The sequence below is a fragment of the Mus caroli genome, unplaced genomic scaffold (genome assembly GCF_978045245.1).
Source record: "Mus caroli unplaced genomic scaffold, Mus_caroli_1 scaffold_1, whole genome shotgun sequence".
Taxonomy (NCBI): Eukaryota; Metazoa; Chordata; class Mammalia; order Rodentia; family Muridae; genus Mus; species Mus caroli.
The window spans coordinates 116,994,512-117,012,631 of NW_028227256.1; the positions used below are offsets into that span (position 1 = coordinate 116,994,512).

Sequence of the window (18,120 nt, forward strand, 5' to 3'; positions counted from 1 at the left end):
TGCAGCGCCCCCTCGTGCTCGGAAAGTGAAGGCGACCTTTGTTAGCTCCCTGCAGCTGGGACTGCGGAAGCGAGGACTTCATCCAGGAAGAGAACAGCAGGCTCCCCGTGATGTTTCAGGAAGCCATAGCCTGTAACTACACTCCCCTGGACTTTTCACGGTTAACAGTCAGAGATCAGTAAATTCTCACTCTACACACACACACACACACACACACACCACTCAAACACACACACACACACACACACACACACACACTGGAGAGTAGGCACAGGTAAACTCATCGGGAGATGCAAATGTGATATAGCCAGGTAGGGAAGCCACTGAAGAGATGAAAGCAAATAGAAATAAGATTGTGGTTAAATTCATTGAGGAGCCCTTGGGATAGACACTGTACTGATGTATCAGGGCTCAGGATCTGAAGTTTGATTGAGCAGTGAATGGCCTGGCTAGGTACCGGAGAGGCAACGAGAACAGGTAGGACATGAAGATGCAGCCAGGACACACATCACCGTGGCAACCATGTGAGTTCACACCCTGCCTCTTCCACTCCCTAGCTGTTGGGCTTGATATGACTCCTGATCTGTACAATGACACACCTCCACGTCTTCCTTACAGGTTACTCTGTACACTGAAGGGGACAGCATGAGTCTGACTACTGACGTTTCCAATCAAGTCAGCAGAGAATGTGCCCTCTCATCAACACCTGTCCCTCCCCAGTCTGCGGGGCTGCTGCCTTGTCTCTTGCCCTTTGAGAGCACACACCACAATCAGAGAGCTCTCTGCTCCCAGCACCAGATCTCCCAGAAACTGCATCTTTATTCATGTTTTTGCCCTTGTTCTCACCAATTGCCAAGAACCCTTTGCCTTTTAGTTCTTTCTCATAAGGACTCTACTTCTAAGAACTGGTGTCCTTTCTCCTTAGTAATTGATCCCCTCTTACTCACCGACACACAAGCAAACCTACTGTATCTTGCTGTAAAATGCCAAGCCCTCCCCACACCCCACCTAAAGTCCCTCTCTGCTCCTCATCCAAGGGCTTTCAAGACCTTGTCCTGAACTCTTCCATCCTCCGAGGGGCCTCTCAGAAGTCACACACAGCAGACCCAGAGAAACCAGGACTGAGAATCGGTGCTTAGGAGGGGCAGGACTCTGGCCTTTCTGATGGTCCATACTATATTGTTAAGAGTTTTCTTGAACTAACTATTTTTCTACATATAAATACATATCTTTCTATTTATAGACATATATATTCTGCTCATAAATATCAGAGCAGCCAACTACAAAACCATAAAAAAAAATTAGTTTAAAATGGAAAAGGACTCGATTTGGTGGTGACATCTTTAATCCCAGCACTAGAAAGGCAGAGACAGGTAGGTCTCTGAGTTTAAAGCAAGACTGGTCTACATAGCAAGTTCCAGGCTAGCTAGGGCTTTGTACTTCATCTAAAACAACAACAAACTCCAAACATTAAACACGCACCAATAGAGAAAAGCAATCATAGTCCTAATACTAAAGACCTGTATATGTGTGTGTGTGTGTGTATGTGTGTGTGTACACATGTGCATGTGTGTGCAGATGTGTGCCTGCATGTAAGTATGAGAGTGTGTGCCTGCATGTGTGTGTTAAAAGCACATGCATACATGTGTGTGCAGGGTCACTTTCCTGTGCTGATATGTGCTATCTGTGAGGTCTGAGGTTGATACGAGAATGCTGTTCCTCAGTCAGTCTCCATGTTATTTGTTTTGAGACGGGGTCTGTCAATGACCCAGAACCTCCTTGTCCCCTCTAAGCTGCTGGCTGCTAGACTGATGACCATGGAACCTTAGAGATCTCCTGACTCAGTCTCTCCCCCACCCCAGCTCCAGGGTGCAGGTTCACACTGCCATACTTTTCTTTTTGACATCTATCTCCCCCTATACATGTAGCTATTGTAAATAATTCATTCACACACATGCACATACTCATATGTGTGTACACACATAACACACATGTGTGGGTATACACACCCATAGACACACACATACCTGTGTATACACACATAGAGACACATATTCTCGTGCATACACAGAGGCACAGAGTACATGGGTACATGCTCACATGTAGACACATGCACAAAGGGATGGATAGATACATATGCACATGCACACACATAAACACAAACACACAAAGGGGTGGACAGATGCATGTGTACAGACACACATATAGACACACACAGACAGACAAAGGGGTGGACAGATGCATGTGCACAGACACACATATAGACACACACACACACAGACAAAGGGGTGGACAGATGTATGTGCACAGGCACACATATAGACACACACACAGACAAAGGGGTGGACAGATATATGTGCACAGGCACACATATAGACACACACACAAAGGGGTGGACAGATGCATGTGCATCTGCTGGGCACTAAGTGTGTATCATGCTGGGCACTAAGAAAAGGGTGCATTAAGACACTGTAGTTTCTGCTTTCAGAGCCCCAAGGCAATGACTAGTCTATCCCAAGGTTGTCCAACTGTGGGAAGCCACTTGTTTCCAGTTCAGAGGAAAGGGGAGCCCTGAAGATTAGTCCTGGTGGCTACACCCAACAACACAGAAGGGAGTTCCTCAGACTGGAAAGTAAGCTCTAATTCAGGAGAAGTAGCAATTCAAATGTGAAAAGATCAACAGGGGTCTGTAAAACACAACCACATTGTGCTTTTCTTGTAATGGTAGTTGGTAGTCTTTGAAGAGACTTTGTTTTCACAACACAGGGCCTTCTCTATCACAGGCTAGCTTTGAACTTACTCTATAGCCAAGGAGGACTTTGGAGGTCTGGCCCTCCTGTCTCTACCTTCAGAGTGCTGAGATCACAGTCAAGTCCCACCAAGTACAGGATTTACATGCAGTATTATATGCAGTATTGTGCATAAATTTATGCAGTATTGGGGATTGAACCCAGGACCTTGTGCATGCTAGCCAAACATTCTACCAATTGATCCACAACCCCAGCCTTCCATCTAGATTTCTAGACCACAGGTAATACCTGCTCCCTCCTCCAAACTCAGCACCAAAGACGTGTTTCCGTGACAATTTGACATGTATGTATATATTGTCTTATTAGCAGTTCTTTTACAGTAAAGGATGAACACACATGCATACATGTGTGTATATAATTGCTAGCCTATAAGCTTTTTGAAAAAAGACTTGCTCACTTTTATTTTATGTATATGGCCTGTGTTTTACAGACTCCCTTTAATCTTTTCACACTTAAATCACCAGTTTCCCTGAATTTGAACTTGCTTTTCAGCCTGAGGAAGTTTCTTTCTGTCTTTGTTGGATGTAGCCACCAGGTTTGAGCCTTAGGGCTACCCTATATACACAAATATACACACTACATATATTTGCCTGCATATGTCTGTGTATCACATGCATGCAGTACACGTAGAGTCTAGAAGAGGGCATTGGGTCTCCTGGAAGTGGAATTAAAAGTAGTTGTGAACCACAACATGGGAGTTTAGGAGCTAGGAGCTGGGAACTAGGAGCTAGGAAGAGAACAGCAAGTTCTCAAAACCACTGAGGCATCGACCCAGCCTCCAGGCTCTTTTTAGTGTGTGAATTGACGATTCGTATTCTTGGAACATGTCCTCTTGCCCCTCTGACTACTCCATTACAAAGGGAACTGGAAAGTGTTTGAACAGACCCATGCATATTATCACCTGCCTGTTGCCACAGCAGGTGAGTTCTGTCTGTGTGTGCTATTAACAAAGATCTCTGAGCACTGTTTCTCTCATTAGCAGCAACGCACATCTCCCGAATGCTTCTGGAGTCTTAATGTACAAGTGAAAAGGCATTCCGAATTTTCAGTATGGGAGCTGGGTCTAGGAGACTGAGATATGGGTGCCTGGGTCACATCTGTGAGATGGAGGTGTTGGTGGCATGAAAGAACACAGCATTACTGCTGTCCTGTGTCCTGTGCAAGCACAGCACAACTTGCCTGGGCAAACCTCACAAGCACACTGACCCTCAGACCCCGTGTTTTCCTTCTTTGTGTAAGTGGGTTATGGAAATGGGAGTGGAAACCACTCCTTGGAGTGAGGGCATGTTCATAATTTTCTAAAGGAGGTACAATACCAACAATGTCTTAATATTTTCTAAAAATTGAGATACAGTCTGATGTAACCCAGGCTAGGCTGTTCACACACTGGGTAGTAGAAGATGACCTTGAACTCCTGCCCTTGTATACTACACTGTGTTTATGTGGTGCTCGGGATGGAACCTAGAGGTTTGTGAATACTAAGCAGACATCCTAGTAAACGAACAAGCGTAATTTAAAATAACACTTTCTTTTCATTTATCATCTTACGTTATTCTCATGAGAGGGGAGGAAGCATTAGTAACATTTCTCAGACTGGGACACTGGGACCCAGTGACTTATTGAGTAGATGGCAGCTGTGTGTGTGTGTGTGTGTGTGTGTGTGTGCATGTATGTGTGTATTTGCAGTTGAGTATAGGTGCCTGAAGAGGCCAGAAGAGAGCGTCAGATTCCCTAGAACAGGAGTTAGGAATGGTTGCAAGTTGCTTGATGTGTGTCCTTTCGCAAGAGCAGTGTATGCTCTTAACTGCTGAGCCACTTGCCCCACTTCTGATGATGTCTGTGGAGGCCCGAGGGATATCAAAGCCACTGGCACTGGCGTTGCAGGCTGTTGTGAGCTGCCTGACATGGGTGCTGGGCACAGAACTTCTGTATGAGCAGTAAGTGCTTTGATCATTGAGCCATCTCTCCAGGTCTGGTTTCACACTCAGACCCTCACACTAGTGCAGTAAAGGCTTTTATTCACGGAGCCATCTTCTTTGTCCTCAGTAAGTTTTTCCTGAGTTCCTACTCTGGCATCCATCAGGGTGGGGTGGGCTGGGGTGGGATAGGGGCTGGACAAAGGTCCTCACAGCTATGGAGCTCAGAGTACCCTCAGATAGAAAGGGACAGTTCACATGTATCCTGTGACCTGGCACCATCTGCAAGCTCACCTCTAGGCAGCAGATAGCCAGAGATAGGGCAATGCACTGGTGATAGACAGAGGGAATGAGGGAGGAACCCTGAAAGGTGATGAGTGACTGAAGGCCACAGTAACTTTGACACACTTCAGACTGATCTCCCCCGACCCCCAGCTTATGAGGTCAAGGGCATATTTATAAGCCTAGCTCGTGCATGCTGCCTAGCCATGGCTGGAGAGCACAGGGGCGCTAGCTCAGGGACATTCAACCACATCAGATCCCCACTTGAGCTTTATTAACTTCCCCTCAACAGAGTTAGCAAGCCCACAGATTTCCAAAGACGCCTGGGGACACACTGATGACCTCTCGGGCTCCCAAGTCAGGCACATTCCACACCCGCATCTTCATTATGTACGCAATTGTGAGCGCCCCAGGAATTCTTACTGCAGTCCCACAAACTGTTCTCTGTGCCCTGACAATTCACATTGTCCAGCCAGATGTTCCCAGTGCCTGAGATAGAGAAGCGGGAGAGAGAAGGGAAGGGTGTTAAGGTAGAAGTTCAGGGTGGCAGGCCAGTGCCCAGGATCTCCCAACTGGTGTGGGAGGTTAGGTGAGCTCTTATAACATCTTGTATAATATCTCTGGTTCCTCTCTGACCTCAACCACACAGTGAAAGCCTCATGCAAATATTTACCACTTAATCCACACAGTATGCGTGCACACACAGCCTTCTACCAGTTCCTTCATAGCCCAGCTTCCTCCTGCTGTATCTATATTTCTGCAGGACCTAACAGCCTCTGTCAGCCCCCTTCCTTCTGATAAGATTGAAGACAGAGCACTGGATGGCAGTCAGGTGTGCTCTAATGTGACTGACTATTCAAAGAGTTTTACGGCCCAGCTAGTTCTATGGAGAGGCAAGTACAAAACCAGGGAAATGACTCAGTGGGTAAGAATGCTTGTTGTAAAATCAAGAGAACCTGAGTTCAGATCTCCAGGACCCACGTAAAAGCCTAGCTCTGGGTTCAGTGAGAGACCTTGTCTCAAGGGAATAGGCAGAGAATGGCCTCTGCAAGACCTGCAGGTAGGTGCTTTGGGGTGGGGTAAAGCAGAGGACACCCAGGGAAAGGAGCAAGGAGAGATGGCCTTATGCCTTGTCTAGCCAGCATCTTTGCCAGGGCAGGCGTAGTGGGTGTATAAACTGATTTCTAGTGCTCTGTGGCAGCTTCCCCAAAATTGAACATAGTAAATCTTGCCTTTATTTTTCTTTCTTCTCATTCTTTGCTTTTATTTTTCTCGAGACAGAGCTCAACTATGTAGTCTAGAATGGCCTTAATGCTCCATTGTTGTTTTAGCCACCCAAGAGCTGGAGTGACAGGTACCTGCCACCATGCCTAACTTCCCGTGCACTCTTTAAAAGATCCTCACAGGGGCTGGGAAGATGGCTCAGTGGGCAAAGTGCTTCCCACTCAAGCAAGAAGCCTTGAGTTTGATTCCAGAATCCATGTCAAAAAAACAAAAAGAGGGCATGGCAGTGTGTGCCTGTAATCTCTGTGCTTACACTGGAGACGGGTAGCTCCCTGGTGCTCACTGACCAGGTAGCACAATCAAGCCAGCAGTTCCAGGCCAGTGAGAGATCCTGTCTCATGAAAGCAAGGATTGAGAAGCATGAGGCTGTCCTCTGTCCTCTGTAAACCTGTGCACACACATGCATGCTCACCCACACGAACAGGCATGGATAGGTATGTGCATGTACACATGCATGTACACACATACACAGAGGTGGGGCTATACCTTCATGGCTAAGACTTCTTGCAGCTACTAATTTGGGTTTCCAGATGTGGAAACAAACATCTGCCTTTGCCATGGTTCTGTCTCCTCCCTCTGTTCTCAATAGCCACACTTGTCCCCACTCCATAAATAATGCTGGCCACATGACATCCTGACTCGAAGACCAGATAGACAGTGACCCATAGCAGTGACCCAGAGCCTTTTTATAGCCTTTGCTGTCACTCCTGGAAATGTGACAATGTCCTTCAGACAGGTGGCTAAACTGGAAAGAGGTTAGTCCAGAGCCCAGAGTGCTGTAGCTGTACTCTACCCATACCAAGGTGCAGGACTTTCCAGTTCCTTGAACAAATGATATTCTTTAGCCACAGCCATAGTCCATCACTTCACCAAAGACTGTCACTGTACCGCTTGGGCATGTGTAGGAAAAAAGTCCCCAGCTGTGGAGTCACTTACCACCTCCATAGCTGCTAAGTGCTCTCCCTCTGGAGTAACCGAGCATGCGACAGAAGACAGTCGCATCATTATTATCCCAATCATCATCACAAATTGTTCCCCATGCACTGTTATAGTAAACTTCAGCTCGGCCTCTGTTGGTGCCACCCATGATCCGGACGCTTTGGAAGGATTCGCCTGGACAAGAATATATGTGTGTTAAGGTGAGGCAAGTGCTGGCTGAGTTTTTCTGCTGCTCTTAGAAATTCTACATTTAGGAGGATAAGCAGGATCATGTTGCCAGAGCTTTTGAGAATCTTCCCTTCAGCACCAACACTTGTATACTCACTCTCCTGCACTCTGCCTTAGGAGTAACAAGGCATGTCTTGCTGTGTGTGTGTGGGGGGGGGGGGAGGAAAAAATGGTAAAGGGAACAAAAGGAGGGAGTAGAGGGGGAGATGAGGTAGTGAGAAAGATGGAGAAATGATAAGAAAAAGAAGGAATGAGGAATGATGGAGGTAAATGTGGGGAGAAGGGAGAGATGGAACAGGGAGGAGGGAGAGATAGGATGGGGAAGAGGGAGAGATGGAAGGGGAGGAAGCAGGAAGGAAGGTGATATGAACAAGGAGGGGGAGAGAGGGAAAAGATAGAGTGGAAAGGGAGGGTGAGATGCTGCCTGGACCTCTGGCCACACACTGGATCCGGCAAGATGTGAAGAATGTTCTAGAGAAATAAGCCCCACCCTCTAGCACTCGATTTGGCAACACTGGATTGACTCTAAAAGATTAGTAAAAGACAATGAAAGCATCAATTACCTTTTTGACCCTTTTCTCCCTTTTGTCCTTGCTGGCCAGAAGACCCTGTCATGAAGAGAAAACCCACGCACTGTGAGCCAAGTTCTTTCTCAGCCCCTTTTTTCCCACCGCAGAACACATAGAGGAATGAGGTGTAGGTTTCTCTCCTCCAGCTCTGTCTTTGACCTGGGATCTCTGAGGATAGCTATCTATGCACACTGGAGCTGGGTAAGAGAAAGCAGGCCTCAGATGTATTGAAACGATGGGAGTTAGGCTAGTGAGAGAGACTCAGTAAGCAACAAGGCTTAGGGAAAGACCTATTTGGTTGTGGTGCTGCCTGAGGTGGTTGGAGCAGAAAAGGGAAGACTATATGCATCCTGGGGAAACTTGATTATGCTTTTCCAATATAATTCTTCGCATGTAACTTGGCAACTCCATAAAGATACCTCCAGCAGCCTGGGTTTTCAAGACTCATAACCTTTAGGTCCATGTCAAAAGCAGCACCTACCTTTCATCCCAGGGTCTCCCTTCTGACCGACTCGTCCAGGTTCTCCTTTGTGACCTGCCAGCCCAGGGCTTCCAATGTCTCCTTTTCTGCCTACAGGACCTGAGAGAAGAGAGTTAGCCACATAGATGCCCAACTCTGTTCCTTGGGAGGACACAAGGGCCTTTCTGATTAGTGGATGTGTGATCCTGGACTCTCAGATCCCCCAGTGATGGGCTGTGTGAGCATGTGGCCAAAGCTTTGGTCCAGCTGGGGACTGTTCTGGTTATCTGGTCTCCCACCTTAATGCCATTGAGAACGCACAGGAGGAGATGGCTGGTAGAGTTCTTAGAAGATGAGATGATTACATAGAAGTTTTAGTCTTTCTGTGATAACTTCTTAGGATGTTTCTAGACCCCCATGTCTTATTAGTTGATTAAGACTGTAATAGAATATGTAGCTCCCATTGAAGAAAAACACTCCAGAAGTCTGCCTGCACTCTGTTTTAGCACTTGCTTTGGCATAGGTATGGTTTGAGCACACCCCACTAAAGTTCTTGTGTTGGGTGACTAAGCCTTAGGCAAGGGGTGTTAAGAGGACATGGTCATGGTGGGTAGTCCTCCAGGCCATGTGGGGGTGCTATCTGCAGAAGAGAGCCTGGGATCCTGCTTCTCTGGCTTCCTGTCCTAAGCTCTTACTGATAGATGGTTCAGATGGATAGACTCAGCTTGCTGGCTGGATGAATAAACTTCAGTCTGCTTAAAGATTCAGTTACAGCACTTGGGGGCAGGGACAGAAGCAGGAAGATCTCTATATGAGTTTGAGGTCAATCTGCTCTACATAGCAACCAAACCAACCAACAAACCAAAAACCAACCAACTAAAACCAAACCAAACAAACAGGACTATCTTTGCTCATTGGAGTTAGTGGTATTTGGGGCTATGCCTCCATTATGACAACACCTACCACAAGGCTGAGAGTAAGCCAGCACCATGTCCTTGATCTTACACTTACTTACTTGTTTCTTTATAAAGTAGACTGCTTTGGATGTGATGGGAATGGTGATCGTGAAGGAGGAGAAGAAAGAAGAGGGAGAAGAATAAAAATAAGAATAGGAAGAGGAAGAGGAAGAGGAAGGGGAAACACTAATGAGAAATAGGGAAAAGGAGGGACTTGGGAAGCTAGGAAGGGTAAGACAGAGCAAGGCAGATGGATAAGCCTTGATCCCTAAGGGGACACAGGGTCCACCCAGTACCTTTGGTGGTAGCATGGCCGGACACCACTGCATGCACTGCCCACCCTCCTCGGGTTCTGACCCACTGTCTCTCCATTTTGGGATACTGTGGCCCTGCCATTTAACCCAGGTCTTCTAGGGAAGGAATAAAGGCTTGGACGATAAACCTCAGTCTCTGCCTCAACTCTGAGGGTAAGGTCACAGTGATCAAAGCTAATGAGGCTTATTTCCACACACACAGGCCTCCCAGTCATCATCCGGAGAAATTAAAATGAAGCCAGCCCTTTACCTGGGACTCCTGATTCTCCTTTTGTGCCTTTCTGTCCTTGAATTCCTAAGATGGAAACACAGGAAAGGGGGAGAGGATAATAAAACTTAGATATTAGACACTTTTAATCTTAGACAGCCTCTACCTTTGTCTGATTAATGCAGATGGAAGGGTACACTGGTTCTCTGTGATTGCTTCAAGCCTCATGATGGGGTGGAAGGGGAGACAGGCTGCAGACAGATGAAGATATGGGCGTGTTTTGATGAAATGGTGACAACGTGCTAGGTGAAGGTCTGAGGTACGCAGATTCCGGATGCCCTGGCCAGCCTTCCCCGTCTGGATACCAGTGACCTGATTTGACCTTGAATCCAGCCCATGTCCTCATTATTTCATGAGAATTTCAGAAGATAGGTCAGAAGTATTTTATAAATGAACATTTTGGATCCAAAGACTATGCAGTTTCCACCCAGATCACTTGTAGTAGATGGGCTAATAATAATTTTTGTGTTTGTGTGGTAGTGTAGAGGACAGGGGACAACCTTCAGTGTCCTTCTGCTGGCTCTGTCCATCTTGTCCTTGGAGACAGGGTCTTTCACTGGGGCCTAGAACTCTCAAAGCAGCTTAGGCTGGCTGGACAATGAACCCCCCAGGGATCCTCTGTTTCTACCTCTCCAGCTCTAGGATTGCAGGAGCACAAGACCATGCCTGGCTAAGGTTTCAGTGTGGATTCCAGTGGATCAAACTCAGCCCTTATGATAAGGCCAGCACCTATTAACTAGCTATTTGTTGGATTCTTTGCCATATCTCCAGGATGTGTAAAGGGCCACATGGCACAGGGGTCTTATGTTCAGAAACGGAAAAATAAGAAAGCAACTCTTGGTGCTTATTCCCTATGAGGTTAATAGAGGAGGTCCTTGCTCCTGCTCCTCTGTCTCTGGGGCTGGGGGTGGGGGTGGGGTGGGGGGTAGGACAAAGGACAACTTTCAAGAGTCAGTTCTCTCTTTTCATCTTGTGGAGCCTGAGTATAAAACTCAGGATGTCTGGCCTGGCTGCAAACTAAGTCACCCATGAACCATCTCACAGACTCCTCCTTCCCTGCTCTCATTCCTTCTTTCATTCATTCCTTTATGAATACTAACTTTTCATAGAAGACCCACTATCGCCAGCACCCTTCCGGCATCCCCATGATGGGTCATGATCTGTTCCTTTAGCATTTTAAGGGCTCATCCTGGTTTCAGATCAGTGGGACTTCCTCAGACAGTTCTTTGAGCATGAGGGAGTGCAAGCTTATTGTGGGCTACTGAGAAATAGTAGATGATAAAGCAGTCACATTGGTGACATGGGTCAGTCTTACCACAGACCCACCCTATGAGATCACCAGAAACCATGTTGAGCTGTCACCTTGCCATGGCCTGAGCAGATTTCCTTCCTGACCTTCCCACCACTCTCTTCTCAGAGTTTCCAGACCTCACACAGTGCCAGCAAGGGGAGCAGAGGGGCCTTGGTGGCCTCTTGAAGATCCTTCTTGCAGTAAGGAATGAGAGAAGTGCTGGTCAGCTGCAATCCCTGACTGACCAGAGTGCAGGGATTCAGCTCCTTACTAACTCAGGCTGGCCACTGAGCCCCAGGTATCTTCAGTCTCCACCTTCCCGGTGTTGAGATCACAAATGGATGCCACCAAGCCCAGCTTGTTTTCACACATGCTTTGGCGATTGAACTCAGACCCTCAAGTACTTTACCAACAGAGCTGTCTGTGCAGCCTAGTCCTGCCTTCTTGCATTATCCACAGCCCTGAGGATTCCTGCTGGTTCCCTGCCACAGAGAGGAAGTGTACTGATGACTCTCAGGGACACAAGGGGATCTATCCATGGTCCTAAAGGAGTAAACTAAAAGCACAGCCTGGCTGTTTCCAGATTTCTGCTCCTAAGCTATGTTTGCCCTGCTTGCTTCTTCCTGAAGTCTTGCTTAGCTTGGTCTGAACAACCTCTCAGGGGCTCTCTAGGTGCCCATGAATGACGTCATTGTCTAACTTCAACATGTCTCAGAATGTCCTGCCTGTGGCTTGTGTGGGGCTAGGAGGTGGTTCACTGGATCAGAACAATTTCTGTGAAAGCATCAGGACATGACTAGGAATCCACAACACCCATGTAAAAATCATACTGGCTGTGCATGGCTGTGCATGGCTGTGCATGGCTGTGCATGGCTGTGCGTGGCTGTGCATGGCTGTGCATGGCTGTGCATGGCTATGTGTGGCTATGTGTGGCTGTGCGTGACTGTAACCTTGTAGCAAACTTCTTGCTCAATGACTGACTCTGTCTCAAAAAATAAGGCAGGAACTGATAGGGGAGTTATCTGACAAGCTCCTCTGGTGGCATCTGCACACACACACACACACACACACACACACACACACACACACACACATGCTTATACAGAAACCAGGTCCACTTAGAGATTCTGATTAAGTGGGATTGGGGTGGGGACCCTATGAATACACGTTTCTAGCAATTAGTGGTCTAGGGCCCCACTAAGGCAGCCCTAAGTAAGGGCAGCTTTGATTTCTCTTGGATTACAGCCTGTGTTGTAATAACAACATATAACAAATTCAGGAAAAGCATATCTTTGGTTTCAGACAGTGGGATGAACTCTCAGACTCACTGTGCATTAGCAGCAGTTGTCAAATAATTTAGCATCTCTGAGCCTTTGCAATATGTTGCAATGTGCATTTGCATATGGGCACATATGTATGTGTGAGTGCTCACATGAAGCCCAAAGTTGATGTCAAATGTTTTCCTTAATGACCTCCTCTTTATCAAGGCAGAGTCTCTGACCAAACCCAGAGCTCACCAGAGCTCACCAGTGTAGCTAGCCAGCATACCCTGGTGATCGACCCCCTTTCTCTGTTTCCTGAGGGCTGGAACTACAGGTGGTCTCTATGCTTTTACGTGGATGATGAGGATGTGAACTCAGGTCCTCATGCACTTTACAGATGGAGACATTTCCCAGCCCCATCTCTGTTTCCTGACTTCCAGGCATGGAAGATAAAACTCAAGTAGGGGTTGATAGATCAAGAGTGTGGTGGTAAAGTTCAGAGCATAGGGCATAGCCCAGAGGCCTATTTAACAGCAAACAGACCTCTCCTTGCTTATAATTAACCCATAATAATGAAACCCAGGCCAAGCCAGTGAAATGTCATTTCTCTGTCTTCATCTGATCCAGCTAGTTGTTCTATTGAGAGATTCATGGTTTTATTTACAAAATGGGAAACCCATGGGTTGGAAACCTGGATTGCTTTATCAAAACTGGATAAGTGCCATAGAAGCTCTGACTTGGGGATTACCAGCCTCCTGACAGTGAGCATAGCAAGGGAGCTGTCTTCAAACATGAGGATGATATTCAGATCCCATCTGCCACCAACCCCTCTGGATATTCCATTCTGGTAATCACCAAATCTAATCTGTGTGGCCACTCATTAACCCACAGAATTCTGGGAAGTCCCTTCCATGGGAAGTCCACATAAGCCAGCAGATGTTGCACCAAGGCAAGTTTTGGCCTTGGATGAGCCACCAACCTAAATGGTGATTATGATGCATCATAAATAGAATATATAATCCACCATATACAGTATTAGACTGATGGTATTTACCATCTGGATGATTAGTAGGATATACACACACTGACACCACATAAAGATGCTCACCAGCTATAACAATATGAGACACTGCTTATGATGTCTGTAATAAAATTGGCATGGGGTCGTGTGTGTGTGTGTGTGTGTGTGTGTGTGTGTGTGCAGGTGCATGAATGTTAGAGTTGGTGTGGGGTCTTGTGTGTGTGTATGTGTACATGTAAACATATGCATATGTACATGGCAGCTGGAGTTGGTGTGGGATCTTGTGTGTGTGTGTACACATGTGTACATATGCATATGTACAAGGCAGCTAGAGGACATCCTCAACTCTTTTTTTCTGATGCTTCCCACCTTGTGTACTGAGATAGCATCTCCCATGCTTCTGAAACTTGCTGAGTAGGCTAGGCTGTCTGACCAGTGAGCCCCAGGGATCTACCCATCTCCACCTCCATCAAATTGGGATTAAAAGCAAGTCCACTGGTTTATTTTGACATGAGTTCTGGGGATTGGTTTTTAGGTCCTCATGCTTGCTAGACAAGCATTTAATCCAATGAGCTATCTCTCCAGCCCTGGTGAGGGGTTGTAAGGGATTGTGAACCTTGAGGGAATCAAAGAATGGAGAAAATGCAGCCAATACCTAACTATGGCTCCTAATTGCCTCCAGGAAAGAAACAAAGATCATCATGTACTCAGAGTTCAAGGCCTGCTGGGAGGTACTAATGCATGAATGAGTGAATGAGTGAGTGAGTGAGTGAGTGAGTGAGTGAGTGAGTGAGTGAGTGAGTGAATGAGTCAGCCAACCTCTTCACCAGTTGAAACTGGGATGGGCCAGCCTTTATGTGTATTCATAGCCCTGCCAAAGGCTAGGGCACTCAAGTTCTTTGACCTTGCTCAACCTTATTCTCTGGCAGAGGAACGGGTCAAGGCAGAGGATCTTTTGACATTCTTGAAGGCAGGAGCCTAATCTTATGGCTCTGCCCTTCATCCTTACAGCACTCTCAACTGGCAATCCCAACTGCATAGGGCTTTCCAAATGCCATTTAGAGTGTCCACACTTGGAACATGCTTGTAGCCTGTCTATGTCATCTGCCCATGAACTATGGCAATCTGCCCATCTCTACAGTGCCCAATGCAGTGGCCTGAACCTTCTAGACCAGGTGAACACAATGCAGAAGCTTGGATTCATATATCAGACAGATTAGCTCAGGGTCTTATCAAGTGACCCACACTGATGAGAGGCCATGTGACACAGACAAATCTGGCAAATTGTTTATAACTCAGACAACAAGATAGAATGACTCTGCTTGTCTACAGGACAGGATAGAATGAGTCTGTTAGTTTATAGAACAGAATGGAGTAACTCTGTTAGCCTATATGATAGGATAGAATGACTCTATGTTAGTCTATGTGACAGAATCTGGAAAAGAGCATCTGACTTTTGGACACCACACCCCCTAATCCACTGTGTACAGAGAGCTACTGCTAGGCTTGTAAACTAGTTTCCATGAGGTCCCTGGGTTGGACCAGTGTTCTCCTAAGAGAATGCAAAGGAAGAGTTTTCACCCTCTGTTCTAATCCTAGGTGCTGAGGTCACCATAAGTGAGCCCAGCCTGGCTGAGGATTCAGTTTCCCTCTGTGATGCTCCAGGTTTGGTCATAGCATTCAAGGCTCTCTGGGAACTATGGACAGAAAAGAACAACCCAGGAAGCTTGTGCTCAAGGGGTTATAATGGAAGAAACTACTTTCCTTTATCAGGAGCCTCCAGGGCTAGAAGACAGGAGAATCTCTGCCTCTTGTGGGATGCTGAGAGGCAATCCTCCTTCCTGTCTACCCATAGAACTCAGCAACCCCACCTCCCACCCCCTGAAGACTCACTCACCTGTGTCACCCTTGCTTCCTTTCACACCTGCAATCCCTGGATTCCCAGCAATCCCTGGGGGTCCTAGAAGACAGACACCACATGGGCATAAGGATTGGAATGAACAGATGCAGGGATACCATTCCCAGGGCAGGGATAAAGGACCTCACCTGTTGGCCCAGGAAGACCAGTGCGTCCTGGCTCACCCTTGGCACCTGAAAGTCCTGGTGCACCTGGAGGGCCTGGAACACCCTGCACTCCAGGTTTTCCTGAAAGGTGATGGCAGGGTTAGGGGTCAGTGGTACAAGGAAGGCTCCCCATCCTCCATGAAATACACCTCCTAACACCAGCCCTCCATCATCTTTAGGATTCAATTACTGCCTATAGGAAGAGAAAAACAATGCCACAAGCTCTCTCTCCTCCATCACAGCTGTGGAATTCAAGATGGTGGACAGATTGAGAATTTCAGGCTGGGACCACCCAGTTCTGCATCTCAGCAGCCCAGGAGGTAGACATGTAAAGATGGTTTTCACTAGAGTCTGCCTCTTCTACCAATTGACCATTTGTTTAAAGAAACAGTCAGCTTCCTCATCCCTTAGAGTGCTCTGGGTTAACGCCATGATGAGTTGAAACCTGGCATGGTGGTTCAGTACTGAGATTCTAGCATTTGGGAGCTGGAGGCAGAAAAATCAGATGTTCAAAGTCATCTTTAGCTAAATAGTGAGGTTAAGACTACCCTGAGCTACATGAGAAAAAAAAGAAGTGGAAGGAAAGAAGGAAGGAAGGAAGGGAGGAAGGAAGGAAGGAAGGAAGGAAGGAAGGAAGGAAGGAAGGAAGGAAGGAAGGAAGGAAGGAAGGAAGGAAGGAAGGAAGAAAGGAAGAAAGGAAGGAAGGAAGAAGAGAGGGATGGAGAGAGGGAGGAAGGGAAGGAGGGAGTGATATAATTGGCAACTTTCCCCACTTGATTCTTTCTGGGGACCACAACCAATCTGCCCAGATGCCCACAGCTCCTACCTTGGTCACCTTTGACTCCAGGAGATCCAGCCAAACCTACAATGGATGCGACTCATAAGAATGTTGTCAACTCTTACTGGCTCTGCTACCAGAAAAAAAGGGCAATGCCTTCAGGTCTGTGGCTCAGCAGTGCAACATCTTACCTGGTAGGCCTGGTTTTCCAGCATCACCTTTACCTCCCTGAGCTCCAGGGGACCCCACAGGCCCTGTGTCTCCCTTCATGCCCATATCCCCTTTGTTTCCTGTAACAAACAAACAAAAAAGAAATCAAGGTTGGACATGTGGGGAGGATAAGACAGCCCCACTTAGGCATTTCCTGTCTCACCCAAATCCCAAAATAGAATGCCCTGTGCCCACCGGGGAAGATCTAGTCACAGCCCTCCAGGAAGGATCCCCTTCCCCGAGACAGGACACATACTTATGACAGATTGGCCAGATAACCAAACACCAGTAATGGTTGGGTTCCCAGGACTCCAGTCAGAACTCTTACCAAGAGGAGAAGAGTCATAGCCTGGGGTCATCCAGTACTTTGGGGGCTCATTTTACTGTCTACATTATGGGGATTATCTTTTGTAGCCTCTCAGACTGAAATCTGAATGTTCTAGAAAGCATCTCCCGGATGCCAAGAACAGCAAAGGTCATTGGGAGAGAGAAGAACAATGCAGTAATTTCTGTGCCTGCCGGTGGTGCAGACACGGGCTTCCCTGGCACCCAAGATTTCAAATTTTCCACTTGTCATCAGCATTCCAAACTCATCCAGCCAGTCCTCTCCTGAGTCCTCTGTCTCTTCCTCCTCCTTTCCTTTAGTACCTGGTGCATATCAATTGAGGGCAGCCTCTTTCCTGAAGGGCAGGCCAGCTGGGGAGGGGGCTGCACAGCGGGCTTGCTTGGTATTAGCTACTCCAAGAGACACTAAGGTCACACTGTCAACTGGGTGTGGACACTCGGCTCTGTTCCCAGTGGGACCAACATAGGGGTGAAGGTTTTAGAGAGGACTGTCACCCCAAAGCAACACTTTCTGCTTTCTACTAGAAAGCTAGCAGAAATTTTACTAAAAGGAATTTATGTCTCTGCTCTCTAATATTGGAGTGTACTTTTTTTTTTTGTATGTGCATACCTGTTTATGCTCAAGTGTGTGGGTGACCATTTGTGTGTGGGCATTCATGGATGAATTTGCAAGTCAGGGGACCTCAGGTGTTGTTCCTCAGTTGCCACCCTGTTTTGTTTTTGAGGTGGGGAACTTGCTTTGAAACTCAGCAGACAGGCTGTCCAGCCTTTCTCAGGTATCTTCCTGTCTCTGCCTCCCTGGCACTGAGATTACAAGCAAGTGTGACCTCTCCTAGCCTTTTCACATAGGTTCTAGAATCAACCTTGTGTTGTACTCAAGTACATCACCAAGTGAGCCAAATCTCCAACTTTCTATTCTGTTATTTTTTTGACAAGGGCCTGGGAGGGGACTAAGGTACCATGCCAGGTTCCTTCCAGGTCCCTTTAGAATGGGGACATGATTAATTAGTGAATGACTCTGAAGAGGACAGAAAGAGCAAGAACCAGCCTTCATGGGTCTGAGTGAGTTAAGCTAGTTCTAATTCAAGGCTTGGGAGAGAAGCTAGCCAATTCAAGATCTAAA

The 18,120-nt window shown here is 47.0% G+C and overlaps 1 protein-coding gene across 1 annotated transcript in view; it reads right to left on the bottom strand.

Moving 5' to 3' along the window:
* Nucleotides 1–5,366: 5,366 nt before the first annotated feature.
* Nucleotides 5,367–18,120, bottom strand: part of Marco (macrophage receptor with collagenous structure) — a 30,113-nt gene continuing 17,359 nt past the window's right edge. Inside the window, exons 9-17 of the mRNA XM_029481907.2 lie at nt 16,634–16,732; nt 16,491–16,526; nt 15,647–15,745; nt 15,498–15,560; nt 10,009–10,053; nt 8,510–8,608; nt 8,023–8,067; nt 7,229–7,405; nt 5,367–5,497 (exon numbers count right to left, since the gene is read on the bottom strand). Of these exons, the coding sequence (XP_029337767.1) occupies nt 5,367–5,497; nt 7,229–7,405; nt 8,023–8,067; nt 8,510–8,608; nt 10,009–10,053; nt 15,498–15,560; nt 15,647–15,745; nt 16,491–16,526; nt 16,634–16,732 (794 nt within the window). The remainder of the gene's footprint in view (nt 5,498–7,228; nt 7,406–8,022; nt 8,068–8,509; nt 8,609–10,008; nt 10,054–15,497; nt 15,561–15,646; nt 15,746–16,490; nt 16,527–16,633; nt 16,733–18,120) is intronic.